Genomic DNA, 17500 nt, shown 5'->3' with positions numbered 1-17500 from the left:
ATCAGAAGAGACGACCGCCGATCAATAACCATTACTAAACACTTACTTTGTGTGTGTGTGTGTGTGTGTGTGTGTGTGTGTGTGTGTGTGTGTGTGTGTGTGTGTGTGTGTGTGTGTGTGTGTGTGTGTGTGTGTGTGTGTGTGTTTCTTTTTTCCTTTTTTCTTTAATCTGAAATAAAAAAACATTCTGTTCTATTTCTTTGTTTCAAAATATTTAAAAATGTGTTTGGATGTTTGTTTTTTGTCGTACATAATTAAACGCAGAGAAGAACAAAAGGTCACTTCCTGTTTCTTTTTCCCAGCAGTTATTTTAAGAAGAAGAGCGTGCAGCGTTTACAACTGCTGCTCAAAGTCATCAGTGTGTCGGCTGCGTGTTGTCTGTGTTGGTTACATGTTGGTTGTATGTTGTACACACACACACACACACACACACACACACACACACACACACACACACGTTAAATGTAAATCAGACTCATCGAAGTCTGACATCGATTGAACCGAACCTCCTGCTGTCTGTACAACGACACAAACACTGTATGTGCTCCTAACGAGGGAAAGTGATTGTTGCCACGGCGATGCCTGACAGCTCGTCAATAAGTCTTCTCAGCAGGTGGACCGCTGGGCTTCAACGAGCGAGAGACTGCTGCTGGCCACAGAGGAGAGAGAGAGACACTGAGCTGCATGTGTTTGACTCTAACAGCATTTTAAACACCACAGAAGAAGAAGCTGAGCCGTCAGCGCGGCGAGCTCTCTGACGTGTCACAGACAGAACGCCTTCTTCAAGCAGAGTGCGAGATGTCAGTGAGAGGCCAAACACCTGTCGACGTCTCCCCGCGGAGCTGTTCACATTCAGCCTCCACAAACAGAGCGAGCTCCTGGTTCAGTGAACACATCGCCATCAAACACGGGCACGCCGCTCGCACACACCTCTGGATTCACCTTCCAATCAGACCAATCAGAAACACCTTCAATTAAAGGTTCATCAGAGAGCAGGGAGACAGGGAGGCTGTGATTGGTTCATCAGAGAGCAGGGAGACAGGGAGGCTGTGATTGGTTCATCAGAGAGCAGGGAGACAGGGAGGCTGTGATTGGTTCATCAGAGAGCAGGGAGACAGGGAGGCCTGTGATTGGTTCATCAGAGAGCAGGGAGACAGCGAGGCCTGTGATTGGTTCATCAGAGAGCAGGGAGACAGGGAGGCTGTGATTGGTTCATCAGAGAGCAGGGAGACAGGGAGGCTGTGATTGGTTCATCAGAGAGCAGGGAGACAGGGAGGCCTGTGATTGGTTCATCAGAGAGCAGGGAGACAGGGAGGCCTGTGATTGGTTCATCAGATTGGTACCTCGTGGCAGACATTGGTTGAAGTTTTTACAGACTTACAAACTGATACAGATGATGGATTTACTTTGTTCCTTTTTCAGAGAACCTGAGTTATTAATTTGTGTCAGGACCTAAAGACAGTTTCAACCGACATCTTAAAAAATCTGTAGGAAATGAGCGACCCTGCCTTTAACCACGGACATGCAGGGGCTGCAGTGTCACTCTGAACGCTGGGAGAGCGAACATGAAGTTAACAACAAAAGGTAACGAAAGGTTAAATAAATGAACTGTAGCAAACGAGGCATGACGGTGCACAGGCGGGAATAACCACGAGGCGCTGGCGCTCTGCCATCAGACGGTTTCTGAGCAGTGATGGATGTCTGCCTCTTTCTGGGTAAATATGTTTCTTTAATTCAAAGTTATTCTTGAGTTCATGTCGTCTGCAGGAACACTCGGGGAATTATTCCCCAAAAACTGCTGACAAACGGATTGATATCTTGTGTTTTTTTTTATGAGTCAGCAGTATTTCCTGGCTAAACAATGACTCTTATTAAATGTGTGTCGGATGTAGTTGAAGTTATTTCCATCCTGTGGCCTGTGATCATCTGATAAGACGTCTAAATATAAATGAAGTTAAAACAGGTCGATGTGGATATAAATACTCTGACAGCTTCACTCCGCTCCGTCTGCTCTCCTCTCAGGTGCGTACTGAGCGCGTGCAGAACGCCCCGCCGCTGTTTTTGGATGAAATGTGTCGACAGATTTGGAGTCACAGTGGCTCGCCTCCCGTTTACAGTCGGCTTGTTTTAACCAATGATGGCGAGAGGGGGGAGGGGAGGCGTGATTCCACCCCACAAACATGAAGAATCTGGATCAGGTCTGTCATGAATCTGGATCAGGTCTGTCATGAATCTGGATCAGCTGTTAGGCCAGTTAGCAGAAACACAGCTGACATGGATTTGACTCTATTTAAAGGAGTCTCTGCTCGTCTGTCAGGGGAGCATGTAGGAGACATCTAGGAGGAGAGCTCCACATGTTCTCCTGACCTGGCTGCTCACATATGGTCCTCACAGCGGGGGGTAAAACATGATGAAAAAAACTAGCAGAGGAAGCAACAGAGTCCACTTTACAACAATAAAATATAAATATGTGTTTTAGGTCGTAGAAGCCGTTTAGAGGAAGTCTGGCGGCGTGTAGATCTCAGGTAACAACCTGGTTGATAGTTCCTCTTAAAAAAGTCTCCAGCAGTGTTTGGTAAAAAAACTCTTAAGAATCAAGATCTGATCTGATCTCGGAGAAGAAGCTTTACTGTTGTATTAATCTGTATTTTATTTTGAAGGACAAAGCTCCTTACTCCAGCTTGTGGATTGGACATCCTGTCGGTGAAAGAGACCCCTGAGTCGGTCTGGACCCCCTGCAGCCCCTCAGACCGCACACAGGAGCAGCAGACTGTAAAGTTCAGAGTACGCAAACGACTCAAGTACAAAGTGTTGTAAACAGCGAGGCGGCTCAAACTTTACAATAACAGACGATGTGGAGGGACGTCCACTGGAAGCTCCATCTCAGGCGCAGCTCAGAGCTGGGATGGACGGTGTTGGGTATGTCTGAAATGTTCACGTTGATCTGCACGTGTGAACGCAGACAGCTGGACCTGCTCTTCAGCTTCTTCAGAGTTTTTCGCTTGTTGAAGTCGGATGAGCTGACGTGAGGACGGCCTGTGTGATCAAACTGCGTCGTCGGGAGGATGAAGCAGCAGAGGCCGACAGAAAAGAACAGAGTCAAACGCTAAGATGATAATTAAAGCCTTCATGTTGATGCTGTGGTTCTTCACAACGTCAACTAAAGAGCGGAGAAGGATGAAGCACAGAGATCGCAGCAGGCGCCTGCACACAGTCTGCGCTCATGCACCGGCTGCAGGATGCAAACGTCACGTTCATCTCCACGGCCACGCCCACCTCCTCGCTGGAGGTGAACGTTGCCTGAACGTTTCCTGCTGCGTTCTCTCGTCAGCTCACCTCGACGTCATGAGGAACATTTGAGGAGCCGGGCAGGAGGGAAAAGTCGGGATGAAAAACGTTTGCGTTCACACTTGCAGGTCAAGACAAAATCTTTTCAGGAGTTTGGTGCAGCTGTGAAAACACTCAGTGAATATTTCTGTGTGTAAACAAACATGTCGTAAGTATTAAAACCTGTGTTTCATTTTGACCATCCTGACCTTTACACAGAGGGAACACTGATTCTGCTCAGACGGAAAAACTGGATCCATGCACTTACTTTGTGTTCAAATGATCCCCAATGAAATCCATCCTGATGAACTGATTACTTCTCAGTGTTAGAAAGCCAACAGGTTGCTTCAGCTTTAATAAACCTTCGGGATGTTAAAGACGGCGCTCCGAGAGTCGACAACATGAAACGGAAAAAGCTGCTTTTCTGGGTGTTTACCGAATTCGCTCGCTCACACACACACAGGACTGAGACTCGGCTCACCTCCCTGCACCACCCCGAACCCTCACAGCGTGGACCCACAAGACTCCTGACAGACAACATCCAGGGCAAAATGAAACATAAAGATCAGCCAGGACTCACCCTGCAGCAGCGTCCGGGTCCCCACCTGCACTCCAGCACTTTCCAGGAGGAACAAGTTGTAACCATCCTCTCGCTCCTCTCAGCAGGCGAAGCAGAAACACCCGTGTCACAGAATACAGCCGTCTGATTGGAGGTTGTTTTTTTTTTTACTTTCTTTTGTGGGTTTTAAAGAAGAAGAAAGAAGAAGAAGAAGCGTCTTCTTCTGCTGCGTTCCTCTACCGCGCCTTCTCTCTCTCTCCCTCTCTGCCTCCGACAACGAGGATGTGAGGAGGATGCTGCCTGGCGCTGGCTGTGTCTCGTTGCCTCTGGTAACCAGTTGCTATAGCGATGGACCCGAGCTCATTGGGGGAAGAAGGTGATGATGGAGACTGGAGGGGGGCGGGGGGGGAGCGACTGGGAGACCTAGTGACGGACAGAGAGGAGCCCCCTCGTTCTGTCTTCATGTTGTTTTTTTGTATCTTTATTTCAGGTGGCAACATCCAGTGTTGGAACATGAAGCCGATGTATAAGTGTAACATCCTGCAGTACCTGGAGTGTCCACTAGAGGCTGGCTGCAGTACCTGGAGTGTCCACTAGAGGCTGGCTGCAGCAGCACAGGAAGTCACATACACACCCATTCAAACAGCCTGTTTTTACAGCAGACATGAACATGTTTACAGCCTGCTTCAAAAAACCAAATAGGTGTGATTAGCTCATGTCTCCATCCACACACACTGTACGGGGGGAATGTTTTCATGACTCAGCAGTTTTGATTGGATGAAGGATCAGAGTTATTCACAATAAGGCGTGTAGCTGAGCTGATTGACAGGTGGGCGCCGTGTAACGGTTTGTCAGGAGGCTTAAAACCCGCCTCAGCTCTCAGCCTGTCGTTAGCTTGACTCAAAGTTAGCCTGAGACAGCATTTCCAGCACGGAGACCGCCATCCATGGGACTCCAGCGCCCCCTGCAGGGACACACGGGGGACTCCAGCGCCCCCTGCAGGGACACACAGGGGACTCCAGCGCCCCCTGCAGGGACACACGGGGGACTCCAGCGCCCCCTGCAGGGACACACGGGGGACTACAGCGCCCCCTGCAGGAACACACGGGGAGGACACTCAGGCTTCAAACATTAATGTTTACCATTTGTATTGTACCATTTATTATGCTATTATTTAGCTGTTATTTTGTGCGTCCACTCGTCTTTCTGGTTTGAAGATAAAAACAATATCTGTTCAAAGATCCTTGTCAGCATACAACTGAATACACTCACTCGTTAGAACTGTTCTGTTGATTTTTTAAAGGAAGGAGGAGTCATTGTAATCACTGCAAACCTCCAATTATCCCAAACACACACACACACACACACACACACACACACACACACACACACACACACACACACACACACACACACACACACACACACACACACACACACACACACACACACACACACACACACACACACACACACACACACACACACACAGCTGCGATGTTAAATCCTGCAGTCATGTGTCATAGAGGCACCATCAAAGCAGCTGTGTGTGTGTGTGTGTGTGTGTGTGTGTGTGTGTGTGTGTGTGTGTGTGTGTGTGCAGTAATTATCACCTCCTCTGGTGTGTGAACTACCTGATGCAGATGACAAAGAGCCAGTCTTTGTGTGGTTTTGACTCAGACAGATGTTTCTACTGAGCTTAATTCACTGAAGTGATTTAATTTAAGACCAATAAAAGTGTCTGCATTGATTTCACGGTTTGTTTTATGTTCTGCTTTATTTTAATAAATACAAATCAAAACACCTGTTCGCTTTATAAACACACATTTTAAATGCATCTTTTCTTCCTGGAGAAATGAAGCCAACACTGAAGAGCTTCTGATGACAGTTCCTCCAGTGTCCACTAGAGTCTGTCTCCATAGAGCTCTATGTTAAAATGTCCAACTTTACAGCTGTAGTTCCTCCAGTGTCCACTAGAGTCTGTCTCCTGCAGTGAGTCAGTCTCCATAGAGCTCTATGTTAAAATAGAGTATGTACACAGTCCCGTACAGTAGGTGGCAGTATGCACATATTGGTTTGCAAGTCCACCAAAAGCAGAAAGAAGAAGAATCAAACAACACTCGCAGGCTGAGTCCGTCCTTACAGTGGATGTTTATGAGACTCTAACAACAACCCTGTTTATACGTCCACGTCTTCCGTGCAGCTCAGAGGATGACACTCGGATTCTAACCCGGGTGCTGAATGTGAAACCACCCTAACAGATTGTGCAGATTGGAAGAATCTGAAAAATGAAAAATGAAAAATACGGTGAACAAAACAGTCGAGGTCTGGTCATGGTGTGTGTGTGTGTGTGTGTGTGTGTGTGTGTGTGTGTGTGTGTGTGTGTGTGTGTGTGTGTGTGTGTGTGTGTGTGTGTGTCACACACACACCTGTGTGGGACGCTTTAACGTTCTCCTGTCTGCTTTTGACCCGTCGTTGTTACTTCCTGTTTGTTTCTGTGGGACGCTCTTTAGGCCGCCTGCCTGAACCTTTGAAATGTGCTGTATGAATAAAGATGAGTGGACTTGGTGTGATGCTACTACTCTGCAGTTCTTCTGTTTGACCACCAGATGTCAGTGTTGGTAAAGCCGAGGCCTCCAGAATCTGAAATTCTGCTGTGTTTTTGAATGCAAAACTTTACACATTAAGTTTCTTTAAAGCAGTGTGTGTGTGTGTGTGTGTGTGTGTGTGTGTGTGTGTGTGTGTGTGTGTGTGTGTGTGTGTGTGTGTGTGTGTGTGTGTGTGTGTGTGTGTGAGAGAGAGTGTGTGTGTGTGTGTTCATGAACATAACTGATGTTAATGTGTAAACATCATGAACTCTCCTTGACACTTCATCTGTTCCCTGCTGCTCTCATGTTCTCCCTTTTTATTTAAAAAGCTTTTATTTGAGTATTTGTTGAATATTGTTTAAGCGGACATGAATCTTCTTTAGCTGCTCATTTGTTGGAAAGTTTTCTTTCAGGATTCTTGAAACAAACTTTTTCACTCCTGAGTTCCCTGAGAAAAAGGAGCAGCACAGATACTCAAAAGTCTCCCTTCAGGACTATTTCACAATAAAGGGCAACATATGTCATTTCAGTGAATTCAAATGAGTATTAGCATACTGAGTTTTTGGAAGGCCTCGTGTGAACCCCATGGGGTCCCGACCCACACTTTGGGAACCACAGCCTCAGACAGCCAATCACGTCCTTTAAAGCAGTGTTTCTCAAATGGCGGCAAATGGAGGTTTGTTACGTACCCCTACGTAACAAACGTCGGTGAAAAAATAAATAAAATAAATGCACCACAATAAACTAAAATAAAAATGATTAATATAATAAAAAAACCAGAATAAAAATAAAATAAGAAATAAAATAAAATAAAAAATAAAATACGAAAATAATAAATAAGAATAAAATAAAAAATAAATAAAATAAAAAAATAAAAAATAAGAATAAAATACCAAAATAAAATAAAAAAACCCAGACACTGATGAAACACAAATTAAAAACAATAATAATAATAATCATAATAACAATTATTACAACATGTTCTCCACACAACATTAACTCGGGCAATATTTCCAACTTGAGGATATTCTTTTAAAATGTAGTTTGCATTATGTATACGTGGATTTATTTATTAATATTTATTTATATATTATATTTATTTATTTATTTATATTTATTTATTTATTTTTTACAGTCTATGGGATTTATTTATTTATTTATATTTATTTATTTATTTTTTACAGTCTATGGGATTTATTCACGGCACATTAACACATTACCCCGGAACCAATGATGGACAGACGTTGTTTCCGCCGGTCTGTATTCGAGACGGACCTCTGTCACTTTGTTTACCTTTTTGTCAGCTGTTTTCTTCATGCCGATGAGCCGACCGGAAACAAGTCATCTAAAGTCCGACATGTCCGCGGAGCATCACCTGTGCCCCCCTCCGGCCTCCCCCCCGTCCCCCCCTCCGGCCCCCCCCCGGGCTCTGCGGGGTTTCCCGGCTGTGGAGCCTCACGTCTGGCCGCCGTCAGAGATGGACACCCTGCGGATGATCGTCACCGAGCGGTTAACGGCGGCGGTGGACGACATCCTGCAGGAGTTCGGGAGGACGGTGTCTCGGTACCGGGAGCAGATCGACGTCCAGCGGCGGCAGCTGGACAGCCTGAGGTCCGAGGAGGGCAGCTGGAAGCCGGCAGCAGGTGAGTCCAGAGTCCCCGAAGAAGAAAGGTTTATTATCTGTGTCTGACCACGCCCCCTCTCGAGCCCTGGTGAGGGTCCGTGCTGAGTTCTCCTCTTGTCTCTCCTCAGCCCCTCAGACCGCGTCCTCCTGGATCAGACCCTCAGACGAGCCCCTCCTTAACGTCCAGCTGGAGCAGACTGACGGCGTGGACGAGACGCACGCCGGCTCCTCGACCGCTCACATTAAGACCGAGGTCGGCGTTGAGGACTTTGCCGTGTCAGAACCAAACGGGGACTTGAATCCAGCCGGCGGTTCGGAAGGTCGCCTACTCACAGACTGCTCTGACACCGAGGACAGCGGAGACTACTGCAGAGATCCAGAAGGTCAAAGGTCATCCTGGAGCTCCTCTGATCCGTCCCATCAGCCCGGAGCGGCGTTCTCCTGTAAAGTGTGCGGCGAGTCCTACCAGAGGATCAACCATCTTCTCACCCACTCCACAGCGCACCTGCGAGACTGCGGCCTGTGTGGGAAACACCTGGCGCCCGCGGAGGACCTGAAGCTCCACCTCCGAGCTCACAGGACCACGGCGTTCTGCTGCAGCGTCTGCGGCCAGAGCTTCACCCTGCGAGGGAACCTGAGGATCCACATGATGATCCACTCCGGCGAGCGTCCGTACGCCTGCAGCGTCTGCGGGAAGAGCTTCAGCAGGAGGGCCACGCTGGTCCGACACGTGCGCAGCCACACGGGCGAGAAGCCGTTCACCTGCACGTACTGCGGCCACAGCTTCGTGGAGAAGGGCAACCTGACCGTGCACCTGAGGACGCACACCGGCGAGAAGCCGTACTGGTGCTCCAACTGCGACAGACGCTTCAGTCAGCTGTCCTCCTTCCAGAAGCACCCGTGTCAGAGGAGGGCGCTCACATGACCTCCTCAAACCGGCGTTCCCTCAGGACCGCTTCTCTCCGTCCCTTCCTGCGTCCCGACACTTCGATTCAAACGTTGAATAAAAACAATCCTTCAAGTAAAGTTTCAAAGTTTGTGATTTTGCAGTCGGGACTGTCGAGCTGCTCGACCCAGCTTCAGTTTGTTTCAGAGTCCTTCAACAGTTTTTACATTTTTCTAACTAATAAAAAAGTATGTTGAAAAAAACCTGAAACTTATTGTGTTAAAAAAAATCATAATATAAAGTGTTACAGCAGCAACATTTAAATGAGATAAAATACAAGAACAAAATCTGGCCAGAAAGATCAGAGAATATAAATGTTCTTTCACTGAACTAGATGACCTTTGTATGATTCCAGGTTTATTGTGTTTTATTCATTATTTCATGCTGAATTGTTAGTGATTTTTTCCGGTGTATTTAGACCTCCACTCCGGCAGGTGGCGCTAATTCGCCGTGCTCTTCCACACTGAGAATCCCACTGAGCGTGCGCGGAAAACAACAACCCGGAAGTGAAGCTGGTAAACAACCTACCTTAGCACGACGCTTCGGAGAGTCCTCCCGGTTTGTGAACATGTCCAAGATCGAGATGCTGAGGCTGCTGATCAACCAGCGGCTCACCGAGGCCGCGGAGGAGATCTTCGGCGTGTTCGGGAGAACCATCGCCGAGTACGAGGAGGAGATCTCCCGATCCAGGCTGGAGATCGACCGCCAGCGCCGGCTGCTGGACCTCTCCAGGAAACCGAGGGTGGACATCGCGAGCTCAGGTGAGTGGTCACGTGCTCAGGTCAGAGTTCACGTGCTCAGGTCACGTGCTCAGGTCAGAGTTCACGTGTCTTTGCCCTAAATTGGTTGTATTGTGTTTTTTTTCTCCAGCTCTCTGTGAGCAGCTGAACTGGAGTCCTGGTCTGGACCTGAACCAGATCAAACGCCCCCACATCAAAGACGAGGAGGTCTCGGACCAGGACTACGAGGGCGAGGCGGGGGAGCAGACCGACGGGAAGTTCTTGTTGTTTCACAACAGCGTTGAAGGAGACGAGGTGGATCACATGACATCAAACCTCCCCTGTCAGGACCTGGACGACTTGGACCCCCAGCAGGGCACCTCGGTCCCTCAGAGCTCTTCAGACCTGGACGAGGACGCCGCCGACACTTCGGGCCCGGACCCGGGTGACGGTCAGCTGGACTGTTTTGAAGTGGAGCAGCCCCTGGGGGGGGTTCTGGACTCGTACATCTGCTCCATCTGCGGACAAGCCTTCGCCCAGCGAGCTCTCTGGGCCAAACACGTTCAGCTGCACCGCAAGAGCGAGTCCAAGGGGGACAAGTCCTTCACCTGTGACATCTGTGGAAAGAGACTGACCCGCTTCGACGGGTACCAGAAACACCTGAGGGTCCACACGGGGGAAAAACCGTACGCGTGTCTCCAGTGTGGCCGAAGATTCAGCGACAACTCCAACTACAAACGACACATCCGTACGCACATGGTGCAGAAACGACAGCAGAGCTGAGGGTGGCGAGGGGCGGGGCTAAGGGGGGAAGGAAAGGTACTGAGGGGGCGAAGGAAAGGTACTGAGGGGGCGGGGCTAAGGGAGGGGAGGAAAGGTACTGAGGAGGCGGAGCTAAGGGGGGCGAAGGAAAGGTACTGAGGGGGCGAAGGAAAGGTACTGAGGGTGGCAAAGGAAAGGTACTGAGGGGGCGGAGCTAAGGGGGGCGAAGGAAAGGTACGGAGGGTGTCGAGGGGCGGAGCTAAGGGGGGGAAGGAAAGGTACTGAGGGGGCGGAGCTAAGGGGGGAAAGGAAAGGTACTGAGGGTGGTGAGGGGCGGAGCTAAGCAGGGGAAGGAAAGGTACTGTGGGTGGCGAGGGGCGGAGCTAAGCAGGGGAAGGAAAGGTACTGTGGGTGGCGAGGGGCGGAGCTAAGCGGGAGAAGGAAAGGTACTGAGGGTGGCGGGGAGCAGGAACAGGAAGTGAGGACAGGTGAGCTGAGGGTCAAACTTTTGTTAGAGGAACTTTTACACGTCTCTTTTGTGCCGTGTTTTTTTCACGGGTCACGTCGGGTGCTTCGTTATCGAGCCCGTAGCTCCGCCTTACGCTGCGGCGTCCAGACCCGAAGAGGAGGTAGATTTTTGTATTTTTCTATGTGAACGCAGGAGGACCCAGAGACGGCTCAGTGAACCTGACCACGGACAGAAGCAGCGTATCGGACTTCCTCCTCGCTCAGCCTGGATTTACCGACTTTACAAACTTGACTTTTTGTTCTGATTAGTTTTTAAACGCAGCTGCTCAAACGTGACGAGGGTCTGATGGAGACCGATGTGAGTTCATGTTGGGGGGGGGGGGGGGGGCGAGGGGGGGGGGGGGGTCGGTCCTCGATGATTCAAAAACTGTGACATTTTAAAATATTTTTGTACGATTGTTTTTCTTCTGAAGTATTTTTGATTCTTTATTTTTGTGACTGAAGCCGTTAAGAGTTCGTCTCATAGGAAACATCGTTGGTACATCTATCTGTTCTAGTTCTATTCAGAGATCAGCACATCGAAGAGAAAAATCTTCTCCTCTACATGAAGTGTCAATAAAAGAAAAAGAACAGTCACTACAACCCTTTACCTGAGCTTCTGTTTCACACCAGCAGATGGAGCTCTAACACAGCAAACATCCTGTTTACTCCATGAAATGTTCAGAAAATAAAAACTGCACTGAATCATCGACGCTCGTCTTTGGGAGGTTTTTTATCTCGTTTTAAGTTAAAAAAAAAAAAAAACCCACAAGAGTCCTGAACTCGGAGTCACATCCCTCAGGATTCAACAGCCGAGGACATGATTAGACTGTCATCCTGCTGTGGCCCAGCAGGTGGCGCTGTGAGACCATCAGTGATCCTGCAGAGTGTGACTCAGTGAGAGGAGGGAAGCCCAGAACCTCCGAACGATCACGCCATGTTTCCAAGGTTACGGAGAGCGTCCATTTATTCCAATGGAGAAAAGTAGATTTTCGGGAAACATGTCAGTACAGGGACACAGGGACACAGGGACAGGGACACACACACGCATACACGCACACACGCACACACGCACACGCACACACACATACACGCACACACGCACACACACACACACACACATACACGCACACACGCACACACACATACACGCACACACGCACACACACACACACACACATACACGCACACACGCACACACACACGCGCACGGATTTTGAGGTCTGATATATTAAAAGCTCTGCAGCTCGCTCACTCCGACTCTCCTTTTGTTTTTAAACCAATCAAGATTGAACACTTCTTCGTGGCGAGATCTCTCAGGTTATATAAAAAAAAAGGACGACATGACAGCAGCCAAGAAGCCAAAGAATATAAGGAGGGTTTTTTTTCACTTCATTTTTGTGCAACAAGCAGAGTTGAAGACATGTCGTCCATCCTGATGTGTATTTAACGCCACGACGTGTCCCTTCAGACGGAGGATCAGCTTCATTCATCATCTGCTCTTTAAAATCAGAAAACAGACAAAGTGCCAGAAGTAGATGAAATGTTCAGTTCAAGGTTGCAACAAATCGAGGACAGCTGCAGCAATCGGGACGATTATTGAGACAAAAAGCACAGAGACAAGCCGAAGTTGGACATCAGTATTTTATATGAAACTTCCAAACAGAACAGTTTGAATTTGTCTCCTTCGAACACGTCTGCAGGACGCTCCGTCGTCCCGTCGGACGCGAGCGAACATGGGCTACATGCAGCGTGATTCAGAAGCTCAGCAGGAACATTCACTTTGACTTTGATTCAACAGACTCAAAAGATGCTTCTCTTAAACGTCTGAACCGTTTCAGCGCCGCCGGTCCAGACGCTGTCCGGACGCTCGCAGGATGACGTGACCTCTTCAATACAAACCGTCAAAGCGCTGCTTCGTCTGACGCTGTGCTCAGGAGACGCCCGGTGCAGCGACGCTCTCTCCTCGCCATCGCCATCGCCCTCGCCCGGCTGCTGCTGGCCGTCTTCAAGTCGCATCATTCGGTGCGGAGCGCTCGCTCGGCGGCCCGCCGACGGGGAAACCTCGCTGCACCAACGACGCTTCATTATTGCTTCATCTTTAGCCGGCGGCCGTTTCTGTCTCTTATTTATTAAATATGATTTTCCTGATAAGACTCAACGTTTCCCAAAATGTCGTTTGAACGGAAACACCTTCGAGTGAATCTGGTACTTTCGAGCGTTCGACCGCTGTGACAGACGCGATGACGAGACGTGTTGAAGCTGCCGACACGTTTAAATAAACTGATAAATGTTTGACTGAATGAAACCGGCTGCTCTCACAACACGCCGCGAGCCGCGCGGCGGCGCCGTACGCACAGAATCAGCTAAATTAGCTTTTCATGGCCTGGTTACGGACGCAACCTTCCCGCTGTCACGGTCTTAGCGACACGCCCCCTGCACGCAACATGAGCACTTTTGATGGTTTTGGTCTTGGCTCAGTCTAGATCTCTTGGTCAGGTCTCGGGTCTGTCCTGGTCTTGGTTTAGAGGGTTCTATGATTACAGCATGTGAACATGCTATGCTAACGTAACCCAAAATGTCGTGCTGATTCGATAAGAATCGACAGTCTGCGCCAGACCAGTTTCCCACAATGCAAAGCGGCAGGTGAGAGATGAAAACAAAGGGAAACAATCACAATCAGATACGTTCACTTATCTCTAAATGAATCTCCTTTGACCTTTATTCCGGCCTGCGAGTGGACGCCGCTCTGAAGGGGCGTTGGACTTCATCATACTTCCTCAGTCTAAGACCGGAGACCAGCATGGCGTCGTGCAGAATGACCACGGATAGAAGTAGGCAGAGTTCACACGAGGAGACATCGTCCACTCGTTCGTCGCCAAAAAACAAAAGGCAATCCCCTTCACAAACAGCAGGGGGCTCCATCTGTCGTTAGGCAGGTGGAGCCCCCTGCTGTTTGTGAAGGGAACAGCTCCCCAACATGCACTGACTTCACACAAACACACACCACGCGGCTCACCCAGTGACGAGCTCCGGCTGTGACGGGTCGCTTTTTTAATGTCATAATGTGGATCCAAAAAAAAAAAAGTGAGTGCAGACAAACAGAAACAATAAATTATGACGACTCTGGAACATGTTTTGCAGCTCCGCAGGGAGGAGCCACGGGGTCAGAGGTCGTCCACACAGTCAGTGTTTTTGTATTTTGGTTGCAGAAAAACTAAGAGTTCTACTTTGATACTGTTCAGGCCGACACCGGGTGACGTCAGAGATTTTCGATAAACACTTCCCTCAGATTTCCTGCGGAGGCGTTCGACACATCCGACATCAAACAGTCACAGTGAGGAGAGACCTGCCCACTGCTCCTCCTTCACATCCCCCGTTTAGAAGAAGACGCCGAGCAAGAGTCATGTGGTGACCGCCGACCTCGCTGATGAGCTCGACAGAAGGTCGGGGGGGGGGGGGGGGACTAAGTGAAGTCATGTGATCTCATGATCTGGAGGGAATCATTGATCAAAAATCCTCTCTGTCAGAAACCCACACTCAGCTAACAGTCTGCTAATGTTCAGATACCAATATGGTACAAAAGAAGAACAGAGCTGTGATCATGAAGTCTAATACGCCGACGTATCCGACTCTGCATGTCGTCCTGAAGTCTCCGACATCCACAGCAGAATTATTTTTTTTTTTTCCAGAGACGCTCCGACTTCCACAGGATGGGAACGATCCCTCAGGCGTCTTGAGTCATCATTTATTTACGTCTTCCTGGAGAAACATTCAAACTCCCATCGTGCCGTAATTCAGTTCATGTCAGCAGTTCGATTCCCTGCTTTTTTTTTTTTTTTTTTTTAATCCTTCAAAAAGGAATTCTGGGCCGCTCGCCAAAGTGCAACAACCGGGGACCGAGATCAAAGCGCTCCGAAGGAAACTGCATGAATCGGGATTTTTTATTTTTTTTAGGCCACCTGCAGCCTGTGGGACTGCGTCGGCATCGTTAACATCTTTCCCCACTTCTGGAGTGTTTCTCACATTTTGCGGCGCCGCTCTGGATCGTCAGTCTGTCGTGCGTGGGAAAGTGGCGGCGGAGCAGCGGCGGTTTGTTGATTTGGGGATCCTCGATGTGTTTGTCTGCAGCCGCCGTGACTCCGGAGGAAACACAACCGACGGGTCGTAATGAGGAGGGACGGCGACAAAAAGCTCTGAAGTCTCTTCCGTTCGCCGTCAGTGCTCTCATTTCTTAACCGCAGCAGCCATCTTGGATTGGCGCCACTTCCTCCCACAGTGTCAGTATTTGTACCGTCCTACCTCTGCGACGGCTGACGTCGCCGTGTTCGGGAGAAACAGCGGTTTCGGTGGTACTTGGGGTTTGAGCGACGCCGTTCTCCGGACGATCGCCGCCCTCTGAGCGTGCGGCCCTTCGCTGTAGCTGTGCTGTCGGGTCAGACACGTGCTGGCGGCGGACGGCCTCTGGCTCCCGCTGTTGTTGTTGGCGTTCACATTCGCCGCTCCGCTGGCGCCGGGGGGACCATTGCTGCTGCTGTTGGTGTTCATCCTGGCGAGAAAGTGGGCGTGCTGCGCCCCCCGCTGGTTGAAGCTGTGGTGGCGCGGCACCGCTCCGCCGCCGCCGCTCCCCATCTTGATGAGGGAGTGGCGCTGGGAGTGGTGGCGAGCCACGGCGCCGCTGCTTCCTCCAGGTCGCTCTGGGATGACCTGCTGCTGGAGCGGAGTGGAGGAAGAGGAGGAGGAGGACGAGGGGATGGACGTGGAGGAGGTGGGGTTGTTGGAGCAGGACGAGGACGAGGAGGTGGAGGAGGAGGTGGCGGACGAGGAGTTCTGAGGAGGTGCATCGATGCGTTTAGGGAGTCCGTCCCGAGGAAGCGTGGACGTGCTGTAGTAGGACGTTGACTCCGTCTCAGGGATCTGCTGCTGGTGATGGTGGCCGCCGCCGCCGCCGCCGCCGCTGCCGCTGCTGCCGCTGCCGTTGTTGTTGTGGTGGTTGCTATGGTGATGGCTGTGGTTGTAGTGGTGGCTGCGTGTGTTGCTGTGGTGGCTTTGAGGATGGGGGTGATGGAGGTTATGATGATGTCCTCCAGAGGAGGCGGCGGCGGGTCCAGGGAACAGCGAGGAGGAGGAGGTGGAGGTGAGGACCTTGATGCCGCCGGTCCCCGACGCGCTGACCTCGTGGATGTGTTTGAGCAGCTCGTCGAGCGCCGAAACGTCGACCACCGCCTGAGGGAGGGACTGCTGCGAGTGATGGTGATGAGGAACCCGTCCTCCTCCTCCTCCTGCCGCCGCCGCCGCTGCTGCTGCTGCTGCTGCTCGCTCATCGTTGGAGATCTTCCTCTCCTCAGGGAGGTGCAGTGAGGTCGAAGAGGCGCCGGCACCGAGGGCCGCTCCGTTGCTCAAGCTGTTGCCGTGGTGATGAGAGAAGGGAAACACCTGCTGGGTCAAAGAGTTTCCGACGACGGCCATGAAGCCCAGGCTGGTTCCGGAGCAGCTGGGCCCGGATGTGGCGTGCTTGTCCTTGGCGTTGTTGCAGTTCTGGTTCTTCTCGTACTGATGGTGCCGCAGCGCCTTCATGTTCTTGATCGGCAGCTCGGGGGTGGAGTCAGGCGTGGGCAGGCCGGACAGCTCGCCGTCCCCCTGAGAGAGAGACTAAACAGAGGTTAGACCCATCGGTACCAAAGCAGTGTCGGTGACAGAGACTACATCTCTGTCCTGGGACTACAAACATGGACGCCCTTCACGAGGATCTGACCAACCTGGGAGAGATTGAGGTCCGGGTCTACCAGCTGCAGGCCCTGGTGGACCGGCGTGTGCAGGCGAGGCTCCGCCCGCCCGTTGGGATGAAGGAGCTGTACATCTTCGGGGTGGACATGTCCAACTTGTCCTCCTGAGGAGACAGAAACAAAAGACGGAGAATCGGAATAAGACGACATCCACCTGACCCTGTTGTATCACGCCGTGTCAAAGACGCCTCCCACCTTTGGCTGTCCGTCCAGAAGTCCGTTGAGCTTGGCGAGCGATCTGAGAGATAAGGCGTGTGGTAGCGACGCCTCGGGGTCTTTCCCCAGCCTCCTCGCCCGCTGAGCGGCGCTGCGGCTGCAGTAGCACGACACCAGGAAACCGGACAGGATGGCGCCCAGGAAAAAGGCCACCAGCACACAGGCGATCAGCAGGGTGTAGTGGACGTTAGCTCCGGGACTCTGGTCCTGCTCCGGGAGACGACGGACACCTGAAGGACACAGGAAGAAGGGGGAGGAGTCAAAACAAGCAGAAAGCTTCTGAGCTAAAACAAGAAAGAGAGAGAGAGTGGGAGGGAGGGCGAGACAGAGACGAGGATTGGACCTAACGAGAAGAGCGAGGTCTGCAGGTGAGACGACAGATCAGAGAGGAGAGAGAGAGGAGGAGCGAGCGAAGCGAGCGAGCGAGGGGGGGATGACAAAAGGATGAGGAGATAAGAACAGAGGA

The 17500-nt window shown here is 50.6% G+C and overlaps 4 protein-coding genes across 4 annotated transcripts in view; 2 read left to right on the top strand and 2 right to left on the bottom strand.

Annotated features, from left to right (window-relative positions):
* LOC306839375 (uncharacterized protein) overlaps positions 1–4259 on the bottom strand; it is a 14572-nt gene extending 10313 nt beyond the window's left edge. Inside the window, exon 1 of the mRNA XM_079368028.1 lies at positions 3908–4259. The gene's annotated coding sequence lies outside the window, so the exon portion shown is untranslated. The remainder of the gene's footprint in view (positions 1–3907) is intronic.
* A 3455-nt stretch (positions 4260–7714) lies between these two features.
* LOC306839283 (uncharacterized protein) lies at positions 7715–9200 on the top strand. Its single transcript, XM_079367882.1, has 2 exons — positions 7715–8117; positions 8227–9200. Exons 1-2 carry the CDS (start codon positions 7790–7792, stop codon positions 9021–9023), a joined length of 1125 nt encoding a protein of 374 aa, XP_079224008.1. The 5' UTR covers positions 7715–7789; the 3' UTR covers positions 9024–9200.
* A 281-nt stretch (positions 9201–9481) lies between these two features.
* LOC306839829 (uncharacterized protein) lies at positions 9482–10556 on the top strand. The gene is made up of 2 exons (XM_079368742.1): positions 9482–9805; positions 9915–10556. The coding sequence occupies exons 1-2, from the start codon at positions 9613–9615 to the stop codon at positions 10544–10546; spliced, it is 825 nt and encodes a 274-aa protein (XP_079224868.1). The 5' UTR covers positions 9482–9612; the 3' UTR covers positions 10547–10556.
* Positions 10557–14050: 3494 nt separating this feature from the next.
* On the bottom strand, positions 14051–17412 carry LOC306838982 (uncharacterized protein; the record flags this gene model as incomplete). Its single annotated transcript, XM_079367422.1, is given in 4 exon segments — positions 14051–16672; positions 16792–16863; positions 16866–16922; positions 17014–17412. Coding segments are annotated over 4 exon segments (1887 nt in total), but the record flags the coding sequence as incomplete, so codon positions are not given.
* Positions 17413–17500: the final 88 nt, after the last annotated feature.

Source organism: Symphodus melops (genome assembly GCF_947650265.1).
Source record: "Symphodus melops genome assembly, chromosome: 18".
NCBI lineage: Eukaryota > Metazoa > Chordata > Actinopteri > Labriformes > Labridae > Symphodus > Symphodus melops.
This window is presented reverse-complemented; position numbering and strand designations above follow the sequence as displayed.